At 35.6% G+C, this 16,206-nt stretch overlaps 1 protein-coding gene across 1 annotated transcript; it reads left to right on the top strand.

Annotated features, from left to right (window-relative positions):
* The first annotated feature begins 1,408 nt into the window (after window positions 1-1,408).
* Window positions 1,409-14,571, top strand: LOC120081436 (DEA(D/H)-box RNA helicase family protein). Its single transcript, XM_039036295.2, has 20 exons — window positions 1,409-2,040; window positions 2,728-2,882; window positions 2,972-3,059; window positions 3,342-3,584; window positions 4,351-4,446; window positions 5,494-5,682; window positions 5,777-5,936; window positions 6,019-6,149; window positions 6,882-7,049; window positions 7,131-7,403; window positions 7,670-7,864; window positions 9,212-9,415; window positions 9,579-9,648; window positions 9,758-9,906; window positions 10,878-11,183; window positions 12,518-12,577; window positions 12,704-12,856; window positions 13,014-13,124; window positions 13,337-13,876; window positions 13,997-14,571. The coding sequence occupies exons 1-19, from the start codon at window positions 1,744-1,746 to the stop codon at window positions 13,799-13,801; spliced, it is 3,513 nt and encodes a 1,170-aa protein (XP_038892223.1). The 5' UTR covers window positions 1,409-1,743; the 3' UTR covers window positions 13,802-13,876; window positions 13,997-14,571.
* Window positions 14,572-16,206: the final 1,635 nt, after the last annotated feature.

Genomic DNA, 16,206 nt, shown 5'->3' with positions numbered 1-16,206 from the left:
AATCTTCTTCTGTCTAAAGAAATTATTCTTCGAAATAATGAGTCAACATCGATATCGACACATCTGAGACTGCCAAATGGCTTAAAAGCATAAGTAAGGAGAAGCTTTTCTAAGTCTTTGGCTCGATTTGTCCATCTTACCCTTATTTTTTTTTTCCGGTTGGTGGATCGTCCTCTGAGTCATTCTCGCAAACAAAGAGAAAAAGAGATGTGGATCGAAGCCTGACCATCTAAAATCTGAAGACAAACATCAGTAGTGTCATCCCCAACCAGCTCCCAACGCTTTTGATAAAACATTGCATTGACACCTCATCCGACCTTGGAGCTTTGGTAAGCTCCATTCCTTTCAAAGAAAATTCCACCTCTGTACGAGTAAACTCCCTCGTCAGCTCTCTAGTATGTTCTTCTGACACCGCCAGCTCAATACACTCTAAGAGCCTATCCACATCTAGACAAGAAGAACACGACATAAACAACTCCGTGAAATAGTTGATTGCAATACATCTAATGTCCACTTCATCCAAATGCAATATGCCACCTTCATCCAAGAGTCTTGTTATCTTATTTCACCTTTGTCTTTGGGAGGCCCTTGTATGAAACCACCTCATATTCCTATCACCCCAAACCAGCCACTCTTCCCACGAATGCTGTTTCCAATACTGGTCATTCTCCTCTGACAAAACATCTAACTCCTTCTCAGCCTCCACCCATCGGACCTCCCAATTAGGGACTCGATGCTCATCCAAATCTCGCATTTCCATCATCTCCATCATCAAGTCATCAAAGGCCCAAATTATTTTAAAGATTTATTTTTTGTTATTTTGAGATAAAGTAGTTTTATTCTATTCGTTGCTATATTCATATAATTAATGGAATTTTTAAGCACGCTTAAATAGCTTTAAAGATATCAGAATAATTTTGTTTAATACAATAATGTAAAATTTTGAACCACATGCCTCTTAGTTATTCTTTTAAAACAAAACATAGATTTCTTAGTTATTAATAAATATTCAATATATATATATATATATATATATATATTTTTGAAAAAGAACTTTATTTAGGCTAAACAAATATAAAGCATAATTCTCATTAAGGGTAGAGGACACCTAATTAAGGTAAGAAAAGTGTCAACGAATCTTGTATTCTTCTAAATTAAAAGAAGGCTAAACAACAAAATTAGTTACAACATGTGTTGGAGAGAATAAAATACCTTAACAAATATTATGATAATCTTTGATTTCTCGAAAAAATATCTCTCAACTTGGTTGTATTTTCATTTTACGGAGATATCTTTTCTTTATAAAAATCGACGTGGAGTGCGAGGCTGGACGCAGCAACAAAACGAATCTGACGTGGAAAATCATGGGTTATTCCTATAAAGCCACGTCGGATCGAGGACTCGAAACGAGTAGGTTTCTCGACTGCGCCGTTCCACGGCCACTTATACCAAGCTCAAAAACTGTCAAAAAAAAAAAAAAAAAAAAAACACGTTCTTCTTTCCCTTTTCTTCACTGTCTTCTCTCCTCAGCCACCATTTTATCTCTCTCTTTCAACAAACTCCAAAACCTCTAAAACCACCTCCCCCTTCAATGGAATCTTCCTTCTTCCCCCTCTGAATTCTCAACTCCTCAATCCTCTTCCCCTTGCATGCCATTTCATCTTCTTCCTCTTTCTCTTTCCTCTCTGCAATTCCATCGCCTTTCTCCACTTCCCAAAACCCTAAAACCCTCCCACATTCCCAATGAAGGACCGCACTCCTTCCTCCAATGGCGCTGTTTACGTCCCTCCTCACATCCGTCTCCGCTCCGTCGTTACTCCTTCTAATACTTCCTCTCCTGTTTCCGCTCTTGACTGCAAGCTTAAGGCGGCTCCAGCCTCGCTGCTCGATTCAGGAACTACTGGTCCGCCTTGCCTGCGATCTCAAGAACAGCTTCCAACGGGGAACTCGCGTTTTAATTCCCTGCAGTATGATTCGGCCTACAACGATGCGGCTCCCGTAGAGAGTTGGACTTGTAATTTCGAGTGTTCGCATCAATCGGTGAGGTTTTATTATTTTGCTGTTTTTACTTGATTAGCGCCGTATTCTTAATTCTGTCAAATGTCTGGCGTGCGTTTGACTTAAAGCCTTGCTTCTCCAGCGGGAATTAGTATAGGGCGCGGTTAAGTAGCTTCTCCATTTACTTGAATTCAGGCAGTTCTTTTACTGGATTGGATTTTATTTGATTTTGTTCCAGTTAAGTGTTTGATCGAGCTATGTTCATGTGACAAAATGTGACTCAACAATTGACAAAGTTATATAGTTAGTTTATCGGTTATTTCATGTTGGCTATGACTTCCGTTAGGTGACTGGTTTATTGGTATACGCATGTGGATGTCGGGCTGCATGTGACAATATTGACTACTTGTTTAGTCATTGTTCTTAATTAGGAGAATTTTGGATGAACTTTTTGATACCATCAAGAAATTTGACTGGCGCCTTCAAAAGTAGATGATTTTGTGTTTCTACTCGTTTTTTGGGACTGAATTTTAGAGGTGAAGGCCGACCTTTTTAGAACTTTTGTATGATGCTACTTGTTTGTGGCGCCTTTAATAGTAGATGATCGTTTCTTATTTAATCATGCTGTATATCTGTAGTATGTCAGCATGTACTTTGATTTGATATGTTTTATATGTTTTTATTTAATTTCTTACCAGACTGTTATATAAGTTATCGAAATATGTACAGGGTTTTCCACCTTCTGTCAACATTGATTTGTGGAAAAGGAAGTTAGCATTACTTTTACGTGACAAGGAGAAGCAAGAGTTAATTTCAAGGGAGAAAAAAGATAGACAAGACTTTGAGGAAATAGCTGCTTTGGCAAGTAGAATGGGACTTTATTGGTAACTTTTGATTCCTTTGAACCTGCAATGTGCTTTCCACTAAAATAGATGGTTTTTATCCTAAATGTTCTGGTTGTCATTCTTGGTAGCCATCTATATGCCAAAGTTGCTGTTTTTAGTAAGGTTCCATTGCCGAACTACAGATTTGATTTGGATGATCGGCGTCCACAGAGAGAGGTATTATAATTGATGTTTTCATTTTACAGCTTGTGGTTGTTTTCACATATTCTAAAACCACCTGCATGTACTAATTATCATAGATTTCTTCACTGGGAAGCCATATTTTTCTTTGCATCATTGGCAGCTTGTCATTATTTTATGATTTAATGCATTGATATCACAAGAATGAACAGTTGTATTTGTTCTTCATTTTGAAGTTTACAATTTTTGGGTTTACTTTTCCTAGTCTACTTTTATGCATATTTCTCCAGAAGTTGAAGGCTTTTTGAATGTGAACAGGTCTCTTTGCCTCCTGGGTTGCTTAGAAGAGTTGATGAACATCTGGGAGAATTTCTCTCTCAAAAGTCTATGTGTAAAGGTTTTCAAGATATCTCCGTCTCTAGATCAAGCAGCAGTGGTAGCATCGCTACAGATGAAGGGCTTTTTGAGCAACCTGAGCCACAAGCATCTAGTAAGGCTGTGATGGATAAAATTCTTTGGAGGAGAAGTTCACATCTGCGTGATCAACAGCAGGCTTGGCAGGTTCGATTTTCCCTAAAACAACCTGTTTGCTTTATCCCTCAGAGCATTTCATTTTGTTGAATAAATTTCGAACTTATATTATAGGTTTCAATGTTCAGTAGGGTTTATGACTATTATGATGCAATGCACAAACAAACTTTGCTGATTACTCGTGCAAGATTTTTTTTGGTTCTTAAGATGCTTGTATTTCATCTTTGAAATACAGTCCTGCTACTTGAGAGTTTACACGGAGCTTATTTTATAGTTGAGAAAGCAAGTGACTTTGAGGTCCATTTGATGCATGTAACAGCATTTATTAAATTAGGAAATACTAGAGCGATTTGGCAATCATTTTTTTTGCTAGTGGAGAATTATTGTAACCGAACTTGTTGAAGAAATTTCATTTTGGATCTTAAGTTTGTACAATTTGAATAACGACTGAACACTCTGAAGTGTAAATTTTATTTATGAGATCAAGTTAAAATTAGCAGGCTTCTCATTTTCAAGCGATTTGGGATGAATGAGTGGGATTTTTTAAAGTTTTATGCAGAAATATTTATATCTTTTAGGCAGAAAAACGTTGTTATGTACACATTTGTATATATTGATAAGACAATGCTTTTAAGTATTATTATCTTGACTTTCGAAGTCATCTGAGGACTGGTCTGTAGAACATGTTTTGACACCTTTCAGGTTTAACTCATTTTTATCATGTCTCAAAATGTAGATTTTTATCTGGTGTAGTTTTTGTTAACATTTTAATTCTTACATTGTTTTGTAAAATCAGTCATCACTTGAAGGAAGGGAAATGCTGGAATTTCGGAAAAATCTCCCTGCTTACAAGGAGAAGGATGCATTATTGGCCACAATCTCACAGAATCAGGTTGTTCGTGGTTTTATATATTAAGATATCATGTCTTTTTAACTTGCTCTGGCATGTTAACTCATCATTTCATTATAAATTGTCAATGAATGGAGTCTTCATAGTTATCAATTTAATAGCCAAGTTGCATTTTCACTACCCTGTATAACAAATCTATCAGAGAGATGTTCTTTGGATCAACTCCATTTTTTCAGTTTTTGTTAGCTCTGGACAGAGAGAATTAGAAGAACATTTCGGACTGAGGAATGGATTCTTGAATTCTTTTGGACTATAATCTCCTCACTTTTCCAGTTGGAGCCTCGTAGCAGAATTCCTTAAAAATATAAATTAATCACTCTCTTTCTTTTAGAATCTCCTTGGTGTTGTATGGATTTCTTGCTGCTCGTATTTTGTATTTGTATACATTTAACGGTTATTGTTTCTTGAGATGATATGTTGGGATTGAAAGTTGGAATGCTTATCCTTCGTTAAACAGAAAAAGAAAAAAATCTCTTTTTCTTATAAAAGAACAGTTTACCATTTTTTGGGTTCAATCGATAGCATCTTACCTAGGATTTAATATTTTTCTGGTTCCCTTGACACTCAATGTTGTAGAGTTAGGCAGGGTGTCCTATGAGATTAGTCGAGATGCACGTAAGGTGACCCGGACACTCACATATATCAAAAAAAAAAAAAAAAAAAAAGTACCATTTTGAAATTTTTGTCTACCATTGTTTGTTTAATAATACGAAAATGGACCCGTGTGTTCTTTAGAACAACTCAAAAAACTTCAGTTCTGTTATACCATCTTTAAAATGTTTATGTTGATGAAAGCTCTTTCCACATTATGGTTTTGGAAAAGAAATTGGTTTTTCATCTCTCCCATATTATATTAGCCTTATTTGCCAAATATACCTTGATGGGAAAACTTTCAAGTATTTTTTATTTATTACATCCTGCGTTCTATTGTTCATTATTTTGTGACATGTTATCAGTGCATACTACAAAAATCATTAGTAATCTCCCTAATAAATATTTGCCTATAATGGCTGAATTTTGGATCTGCAGGTTATTATTATTTCAGGTGAAACTGGTTGTGGCAAGACTACGCAAGTTCCCCAGTTCATTTTGGAATCAGAAATAGAATCACTCCGTGGGGTTGTTTGCAACATCATATGTACACAGCCAAGACGAATATCTGCTATGTCTGTCTCTGAGAGAGTTGCTTCTGAAAGAGGGGAGAAATTGGGTGAATCTGTAAGCAGCTAAAAATCTCGAACCATAACCATTGCCATCTAACGTCATGCATGGATTATGATAAAGTTTCTGTTTCTTCATGTTTCTCTTCAAGGTTGGTTATAAAGTGCGGTTGGAGGGTATGAAAGGGAGGGATACTCATCTTCTTTTTTGCACCACGGGTATCTTGTTGAGAAGATTGTTGGTTGATAGAAATTTGAAAGGCATAACTCATGTTATTGTTGACGAAATTCATGAGCGTGGAATGAACGAAGGTGATGAGTGGTTCAAGTAGGTGATTTTGGTCTATGAAAATTATAACTTCTAGTTCCAATTTTTTTATTTGTTTCATTCCAGATTTTCTTCTCATTGTCCTGAAAGATCTCCTTCCTCGTCGACCAGAATTGAGGTTGATTCTAATGAGTGCAACTTTAGATGCAGAACTTTTCTCATCCTACTTTGGTGGGGCTCAAATAATTCACATTCCGGTAATAAGAAGTTTGTTATTGTTTTTGGAGAACAGAATTCAATGTTGTTGTGGTACCATGTTGTTTGCCATTCAGTTTTGTTCCTCTATGACTGAATTTGAATGTTGAATGTCCGTAACTTATAATTAGACTTGTATTATCTATTGTTTCTTGCTTGAAAACATTGTTGTGGTATAACTCCATGGGTTGAGCATTGTTGTGAAGAAGCTTGGCTTCATTTAACTAAAATCATAGTTTGCAGAGATTCAAACATAGGACTGTTTGGTAGGTTTTTTTAGTTAGTTAGTTAGTTAGGGTTATTTTGTTAACTATAATTTTTATAATAATAATAATTATTTATCGTTGTTGTTGCAAATCAGTTTTTAGGAACTGTAACTTGTAATATTAAGGTTATTGTGTAATTATTTTCAGAGTCAGACCCTCATGTTTCTTTTTTTTTCAGAGAGATTTGTTCAATCCCAGAGGTAGGCATTTTGTGAAAATAATTTGAGAAATGGCCAACTTGGAAATAGCAGACTAAGGGGGCAATCGACTAAAGAGTTGAATTTTTTTCTTAGATCTAAATGACCCTAAAAAGGCAATATTTCTCAATGTTGGTTGTTTGAGTTGGCGTTGAAATAATTTCAAGATCTTCATTTTGAATCCTTTCCCTGTTGGTGTAAGTTAGCTCAAATCAAGGACTGGAATTTTAGTTGAATGTAGCGCTGAATCCTTTGCTTTGGTCTGCATTAGGGATTCACACACCCTGTCCGAACTCATTTTCTGGAGGATATTCTAGAAATGACGGGTTACAGATTAACTCCATACAATCAAATAGATGATTACGGTCAAGAGAAGACGTGGAAAATGAGCAAACAAGCACCAAGAAAAAGGAAAACCCAGATTGCCTCCACTGTTCAGGTATGGAAGTTTTTCGATGCACTAATGCTTTAAAATCCTAATCTGCTAATGTTTTTGCCTGCTTGGAACTTTTGTAATTAGGATGCACTTATGGCAGCTGATTTTAAGGAGTACAGTCTTCAAACTCAGGAGTCTTTATCGTGTTGGAATCCAGACTGTCTTGGTTTTAATCTCATAGAATATCTTCTAGTCAGGATATGTGAGAGCGAAACACCGGGAGCTATTCTTGTTTTTATGACTGGGTGGGATGACATCAGTTCTCTGAAGGAGAAACTTCAGTCTCATCCTTTATTAGGAGATCCAAGTCGTGTCATGTTGTTGGCATGCCATGGTTCAATGGCCAGTTCAGAGCAGGTAATATTTGATTGTGGAAACAGAATGATTTGATTTGCCACATTTCTCTGCATGAGATATTAGTTAGCATGAATATGCTTTATTCTTTCTACATGAGAAGTCAATACATCTTTATTGAGATGGAGGACTATGATCGTACTTTCTCTAGTGACTATGATGAATGCAATCCTATGTACTCTAGGCTGTTTTTTTTGTTCTTTCTAAAATTTTATTTCACAAATTTGTATATCCATCAATGTTTCAGTGCTAATGTCAAATATCTGCAGAGGTTGATATTTACTGAACCTGACAAAGGAGTGAGGAAGGTAGTGCTTGCAACAAATATTGCTGAGACAAGTATCACGATTAATGATGTTGTGTATGTTCTCGACTGTGGAAAGGCCAAAGAAACATCGTATGATGCTTTAAATAACACTCCTTGTTTGCTTCCCTCTTGGATATCCAAGGTTTCTGCTCAACAAGTAAGGTTATATTCTCTTGCTAAAAATATGGGTTATTTCCCTTGGATGTTAAGCATATACATGGAACTATATGGGATGGAATCTCCATTTTGTTTTTGGTTTGAATGTTTCTCTATGCATACTTGAATTTGAGATGTACCATATATTTTACTCGTGCATTTTCTTTTCTTTCCAATTTTCCTTTGTTGGAGGGTTTTTACTTATTATTATTTTTCTCTTCAGACAAGTTCATTTAATCTTTTAACTAATCCTTATCCGTCTTCAGATGCCAGAGCATTGTCTCGAATTGCTCTACCAGGCTGCAGTATAATGTTAAATTTAAAACGATAGAAAGGCTGATTAAATATTGGTAGATATTATTAGTATCTTTCAGCGTAGGATCTGAGTTATAGAAGGCATTATTCTCCTGTTTCCAGCTTTTAAATTTTCTGTGCCAATTGCTATAACATGTATTTTGAATCAGTTCTCAGAAAGTCTCTTTTTAATCAAATCTAACTAAGTATCAAGATAATTATTTCTTGAACTTTTTAACTTGGGAAAAAGCAGGGAAGCATGTAGGATGTTTACTAGGCAATTCAATCCACTATGTGACCGTAGTTATCCCTTGACAGTTTTTGTAGAATGATATGGAGGTTACCTATCAACAGACAAATGCAGTAAAATTTATGAGCATTTCTTCTGGTTTTCTCTGTTTGATACATCAAACTTTCATGGTTTTTTGTTGGAATTTCTGTGAGCTCATTAGGTTAGTTGAGGATGAAATATGAACTGTTTTGGCTTAATTGGAAAGCGAGTACAGATAAAAACCCCTGGTTAAAATGATTTGTGGATATATCCCTTCATGGTTTACAATGACCTGATTGTGTACCTATGCTTTAACATGGATGACCTAATGAAAACATAGCATAATGGAATAAAAGGTGATGAAAGAAACAAATGCTGTTAACGTGGAAGAATGAGATATGAAAATGTATTTCAACTCTTGGGGGCGGGAAATAAATTAGTTTTGTTGTGGCCTAGCACAGTAATAATTGGAAGCACTCATTAATGGCAGGGTTATTATTCTTGTATATCAGGCCGAAAGCTTCATGTTTCCCCAATAATTCATTTGTGAATATATCTGCAATCAAATATGTGACAGTTTTGGGAGTTGGGGTTTCTTTTTTTCTTATTTCCTCGTCTGAAATTTTATTTATGTGCTTTGCTACATTCCTTTTCTTTTTCTAAAAATTTACCCATGGATGACAATGTGAACTGTGTATATGTGCAGAGGTTAAGAGATACTTTCAGTATTTCAAATCTTTTATAGTTCATTAATTTTGATTGTTTTATTTTCTTGCCTTATAGAGAAGAGGAAGGGCTGGCCGTGTTCAACCAGGAGAATGTTACCATCTATACCCTAGGTGTGTGTTTGGTTCTTTCTCTGAGTATCAGCTACCAGAAATATTGAGAACACCTTTACAGTCCCTCTGCTTGCAAATAAAAAGCTTAAAGCTGGGAAGTATATCTGAGTTTCTATCCAGGGCTTTGCAGTCACCAGAGCTACTTGCGGTTGGTCTTTCACCGTATTTCAATCTGGATACAGTTTATAGTGAAGTTGATGCATTTAAAACTTTCACATTTCTTTGTCTATGAGTTCCCTTTGCATGTATATCCACTGACCTGTACTCTTTCATGTTTGCTGTTATAATTTTTAGTGAACCATTGTTTGCAGGTTCAGAATGCTATTGAATATTTGAAGATCATTGGAGCATTTGATGAGAGTGAAAATCTAACTGTTTTAGGTATGGAGTAAGGTCTAACTTTTACCTTTTCTTCTGATGATTATACCTTATGGTATTCTGTAGTTTGTAATTTGGAATAGATGACCTCATTCCTCCATGCTTCTGACAGGTCGTTATTTGACTATGCTCCCAATGGAACCTAAACTAGGAAAGATGTTGATAGTAGGTGCTATCTTCAATTGTTTGGATCCAATTTTGACCGTTGTTGCTGGCCTTAGTGTGAGAGACCCTTTTCTAACGCCACTTGAGAAGAAGGATGTAAGTTTGCTTGCATCAATGGTATATCATATAATAGGCTTTACATTTGCTTTAGGTGTTAAGTGGTCAAATTCATCATGTTACCTGGAATTTATTTATGCCCCTTTGTGGCCATCCATAACTCGGCTTTTTTTAATTATCAACTTCGTCTTATTTTTTTGGATTGAAATTTGTTTATGTAGTTAGGATTTTGGACTTATTTTGTTGTCTGGTTCTTTTTTGTATGCCTTTGTATATTCTTTCTTATTGTTCAATTAATGGAGCCGAACCCCTCAACATTAATTTGGTTAAGCCTACTGCTTGTGGCTGGTAGTAAGTGTTTAAAGGAGGTCAAGAAAGAGGCTGAAGATTGTTGGTGCTTCGCAAGTGATTGACCTCTTCAGTACTTAGGTTTTCCCTTGCGGGGTAACCTAAAGTCAAAATTGTTTTACGATACCATTTTGGAAAGGCTTTTAGGGAGCCTGTTGGTCCGTGAGAGAGCATATGATTTTAATTAGGCCAGTTCTCTTTATTGTTCCTATTTATTTCTTTTCTATTTAAAGCAAGCTCACACTTGCATGTCAGAGATTGAGAAGGTGACCCGGGACTTCTAGCAATGGGTGATATTAAATTGTGGGTTGTACTGGATATGGTACTGGGAATTTGTCTTTCCCAGTTGGGAGGTTGGTACAAATACTGGGTTTTTTTTTTTTTTTAGTCCCATGCTTGTATGGCCTTCTTAGGTCCTACCAATTTTTCACCCGCAAAGTCAATGGAGAGTGAGAGATCTCATTGAATTTTTTCTCTATCTCATTTTCTTTTAGATATAGAGTGATATCTTATCTTCGCCCTCTCCAATATTGTTCATTTACTGAATAAAAGGTCTTCTGTAAAAGGAAAAATGATCACAAGACAAACTTAAAATCAAAATAATAGAAACAGAAACAGTTCCCACTTCCCACATTAATATTTTTTGTTTTGTTTATTTAAAGGTTGCAGAGGCTGCAAAATCCCAATTTTCACAAGATCATAGTGACCACCTTGCTATTATCCGGGCTTATGGGGGATGGAAAGAAGCTGAGAGGAACTTTGGTGGATATGACTTTTGTTGGAAGAACTTTCTTTCTGTACAATCGATGAAGGCTATTGATTCACTAAGGAAGGAGTTTTTTTCTTTACTTAGAGATACTGGCTTGGTTGATGGGTACTCAGACACCTACAATGCTTGGAGTCTTGATGAACAACTCATACGTGCAGTTATTTGCTATGGCCTCTATCCTGGAGTTTGCTCCGTTGTGGTATGTTGCATCTTTTATTAATTTTAAACACCCCCCACGCCATTTATAGTTCATGGTTTATTGTTGAGGTCAAGTTACCCTGTTTCAATAGAATTCTAAAAAAAAAAAAGTTGCCTTATTACAAGTTATCATTTGATTGGCCGAATCATTTGCTATAGAACGTGTGGACATTGTAATGCTACTTTGTGCAGACTGTCAGTGTCAGTCATAGATTCAACAAGGACATTATTGCAGAACACATGTTGGTGTATTCAATTATTATTATTTTTTCTAAAGAACGACTGAACAAGTGGAGATGGATGATGAGAGAGATGGAGCAGGATGCAAAGTACAGAATTCTATGTGTGGAACATCTTTTGTATAGAGAATGAATACAGGAATTAAAATATATCTTTGATCCAAACCTTAAAATGTTCATTAAAGACTAGAGACCAATTTTTGCATAGGAAAAACCTAAAACACGCACACACAAAGTCACGAGTTTAGAAAAATATAATTGGAAAATGCTAAACGATTGTGGAATATAATTACTTTTTTATGTTTATATATATATATTCTTACGAATAAATTGAATTGAGAATGCACGTCTCTATGTTTTATTACCCTATTATGTAATTAGGGTTGAAGCCAAAGACAAGGAAGAGGCAATTGGGCCCTAATTTGGTTTAGATTAAATAATAAAATAATAATAATAATGTAAGATTTTATAATTGAAAAATTTTCACAGATAGAGAAAATGTCATTATTTACAGAAATAGCAAAAGAACCAAATAATGGTTCTATCAGCATCTATCAGTGATAGACTTCTATCAATTTTTATAACTAATAGACACTGATGAAATTCTATCAGTCTCTATCAAAGAAGATTAAAATTTTGCTATTTTGTGTAAATAGTTTCTTATATTTTTCTATTTTTGAAACCCCCCATCATAATTTCCTTCCAAATCGCTGAAGAATCTGAATCAGCTAACTCCCCCAAAAATTGTATTTGAATCATTTATTTTTCTTTTAAACAAATGCTTGTGCATGCCCCTTATGAAAACCTAAAATTTACAATGCTTGAAGGACTAAAATTTGTGCAGATATTTCTAAATCAATGCCCCTGCAATATTGTGTCCCAGCTTTTTTGAGATAGCATGTCGTTATGTCTGTCTATGCCTCTGTGTTGCCTTGTGCCATTGTCTGTTCTTCATAAGACATGCCCTTTGCCTCTTGTCTATAATTGTCTCTATCAAGTAGATCAGTTTTTTTTGTTTTCTTTTTTGTGCATGCCCCAAATATATACCTTGTTTATTTCTGTAGTCTTAATTTTCTCTAACATTAATCGCATGCAGCATAATGAGAAGTCGTTTTCTCTCAAAACTATGGAGGATGGCCAGGTGCTTCTCTATTCGGTAAGCATGTTCTTCAACTACATATATGTCCTGGATTTTCTTTTCCCCTTTTGACAAGAAATGTAGCAAAGATATTACAGTTATTTATTATCATTCTTTTAATCCCTTCTTCACTTTGCTGTATAGAACTCAGTCAATGCTCGAGAGTCGAGAATTCCGTATCCATGGATAGTTTTCAACGAGAAGATTAAAGTGAACTCCATTTTCCTTCGAGATTCAACAGCTATCTCTGACTCGATGCTGCTTCTCTTTGGAGGAAGCATCTCAAAAGGTGATCATGTAAGTACTCCTATGGGATCAACACTCCCATGTGGAAGTTTGTGCAATCCCCGTTTTTCTGCTGCATTTATTTTTCTTCTTTTTTTCTTATTGCCAAAAAAAATCATACATTGTCGTTTCAAATTCAAAATGTAGTAATAAATTCTTGTTCTTGTAGGAGGGACACTTGAAAATGTTGGGTGGTTTTTTGGAATTTTTTATGAAACCTGACGTAGCAGAGACATATCAGAAGTTGAGAATGGAACTTGAAGAGTTTATACAGATGAAGGTAAGTGGAATATTGTATTTTGTGTATTGATAGGATCTGTGGTTTTTGTTTACTCTAGTTTTAGTTGATAATATGTGCTCTCTTACCCCTTAACCCCCGCCCCCCCCTCTCTCTCCTCAATTTACCCAAATTTAAAACTACTGAAAATAGCGAATTTCTACCGAACTAGACGAGCCTAAGTGCTTCTATTAATTGATTTGGTCAATGTACAGCTACTAAATCCGAAGATGGACTTGCACTCCCACCATGAGCTCCTATCTGCAGTACGCTTGCTTATTTCAGAAGACCAGTGTGAAGGTCGATTCATTTTTGGCCGCCAAATCCTTCAGCATCCTTCCAAGACATCAGCTCCTGCAGCAGCACCAACTGCTGTTTCAAGAATTGAAAGTGGACCTGGTGGTGACAATTCTAAGAGTCAGCTCCAGACTTTACTCACGAGGGCTGGATATGCTGCTCCCATCTATAAGACTAAGCAATTGAAGAATAATCAATTCCGAGCAACCGTGGAATTTAATGGACTGCAAATCATGGGACAACCTTGTACCAACAAAAAGAATGCAGAAAAGGATGCAGCAGCTGAGGCTCTTGAGTGGTTGATGGGTGCAAATCAGACGGGGCACGACTATGTCAACCAAATGTCTATGATGCTAAAGAGGAGCAAGAAGGATCATAACTAATCCGGCACTTCCACCTTTTAACGGAAGCATATTTTGAGAACGCAGTAACAGCAGGGCACAATCAATGAAGCTCAGGTATTGCTCTTCGCCCTGAATCTCATGATTTCTGGATTTTTCTTTTGACCATGAGAACAAAAAGTAAAAAACTTAATAGATGGCAAACTTTAAGATTTTGCAATTACTTTATCATAACAGATCTAGAGGAGCAGAGCAGAACTCGGGGTTCATGAAAATACAAGAACATTCAATTCCTAGGCTAGAACTTGGACCATAGGGCTGAGTATGAAAGCACTGGAGTTGAATAATGAGGGGACCAGAGAAGTCATGATAGCAAAGGATGTGGTGAAAGCGATGATGAAACACTGCAAGGTTTGGTTCAGGAAATTATATGTGATTATTTTTGTATATAAATTTATTTAGACCCTAGTCACATACTTGTAAAATATCATTTTTTTGGGTGGGGGGCAAAAAGAATAGTAGGCCTGTAAAATTCCCAAGTGAAATCTTTGATTTCAAATTAAATTATGGTAGCCTGGGTGACAGGTAAACAATGTCTAGTTCTCAAAAACAGCCATGATGTCAGGAAGGGGTGAAAGATGCAACAGTACAGCACAGTCTGCACCTTTCCTGACTCTTCTTTTTAAAGACTCTGGGTCCTCCTTACACAGTCTGTATCTTTCCCTATTCTTCCTTTTTAAGATGTTGGGTCCTTGCATTTCTGTGAAAACAGCAAAGGAGCCCCCAAAGAATGGAAATTTTTTTCTGTGCCATCGTCAAGATCATTGACACCAAATTGTGATGAGAGCTAAAGTTTCTAGATGCTAGCTAACTCTAACGGGACATCACCTTTATAAGACTAAGAGATCATGGGTTCAATTTACTTAAGATTTAATATCATACTAGTTTCTTTGACATCCAAATGTTGTAGGGTTAGATGAATTGTTCTATGAGATTAGTCGAGTTATGTATAAGCTAGTTCGGATACTCGTGAATATAAAAAAAATGCTAGCTAACTCATCACCATTCTGGCCTCCGAGGGAGAGATTCAAACAGTTTAACAAGTTCATAGGCCACCAGACATTGAGATCACAAAGACCAATAAATAGAGTAGAAGGAGAATTCTCAAATCCCTAGAGAATGAATTAATTCGCTTGCTCTAGGTCGCCAACTGTAAACCATTTCACTGGGATGGTACAATATTTTTCTTCTTCTTCTTTTTTTTTTTTTTTTTGGTTGCTGATTCCAGGGGATGATGCAACAGTGACAGGTGCTGTAGGAAATGGAAAAGAAAAAGGGAAAAAACATGTGTCGGATGGAAAATAGGGGGAATCAGACCGTGGCAGTAGAAGACAGGCTGTGAATGTCATTTTTTTGATACCTTAAAAACACAAAATGTTTTGAAAGGATTGGACAGTGCTGCGTATTGGATGGCAGAAAGTGAGGCCAAGAGAGTTATTGGAAATTAATTATTTGTCTCATAGTTCTCATCTGAAATTCTTCCCCATCAATATAATGCTTGCTCCTCTCTCTTCTTCCCTTTCAATTCTTAATTTCACCACTTTTTGTGACTTTCTTACCCTCCATAGTCCACCCCGTCCTTTCATATCGTGCTCTTGTTGCCCTGTCGGTTCATCTTCCCTTTCTCTCTCATTATAACTCAGATTTTATAAAACAGGAAAACAGATCTTACGCAAGATATTAGCATTCTTTACTTTACTATCACACAGTCAATTGAATGTTATGTTTTACATCTGGTAACTGAATTTGAGTTTCAAAGGCCTTGTTTGAGAATGCGTTCTATGGTTTTGAAATTTTTGTAGGTTCCGTTTTTTGTTTTTATTTTTGAAAATTAAGTTTATGGACATTACTTACACCTTCAAATTTTTTTCTTTGTTATCTACTTTTATCAATGGTTTAAAAAACAAAACCAAATTTTGATAACTAAAAAAAATAGCTTTCAAAAAATTGTTTTTGGAATTTGGAATTTGGAATTTAGCTAAGAATTCAATCCTTTTACTTAAGAAAGATACGAAGCATTGTAAGACGCGTGGATGAAGTAGACTTAATTTTAAAAAAACAAAATAAAAAATCAAATGGTTAACAAACAGGATCGTATATTTGTTCACGATTTCTTTAGTGTGACATTTTATATTTTAGTCAAATTCTAAAAATAGAAATTCGTTTTCTAAACACGACTTGGTTTGATTTTTTTTTTAAAAAAATATTTTGATGGAAAGTTGATGATAAAGCAAGAGATAGAGTTTATAACTTAAATTTTAAGAATAAAAAATTAAATGAACTTATTTATATATATAACAGAATGTTATTGTTTATTTGTGATAATCATGATAGGTGATAGTAGTCTAATTAATAAACAGTGTTATTTTTTTATATTTGTAAATATT

The sequence above is a fragment of the Benincasa hispida genome, chromosome 7 (assembly GCF_027475165.1).
Source record: "Benincasa hispida cultivar pf3 chromosome 7, pf3_genome.v1.1, whole genome shotgun sequence".
NCBI classification, from domain to species: Eukaryota; Viridiplantae; Streptophyta; class Magnoliopsida; order Cucurbitales; family Cucurbitaceae; genus Benincasa; species Benincasa hispida.
Note: the sequence above shows the minus strand (reverse complement) of the source record. Positions and strands in the feature narration are given on the sequence as shown.

Coding starts and splice junctions, on each gene's coding strand:
- LOC120081436 (XM_039036295.2), top strand. CDS start 1,744: ATGAAGGACCGCACTCCTTCCTCCAATGGCGCTGTTTACGTCCCTCCT. Junction 3,585..4,350: donor ATCAACAGCAGGCTTGGCAG/GTTCGATTTTCC, acceptor TTGTAAAATCAG/TCATCACTTGAAGGAAGGGA. Junction 12,857..13,013: donor GCATCTCAAAAGGTGATCAT/GTAAGTACTCCT, acceptor TTGTTCTTGTAG/GAGGGACACTTGAAAATGTT.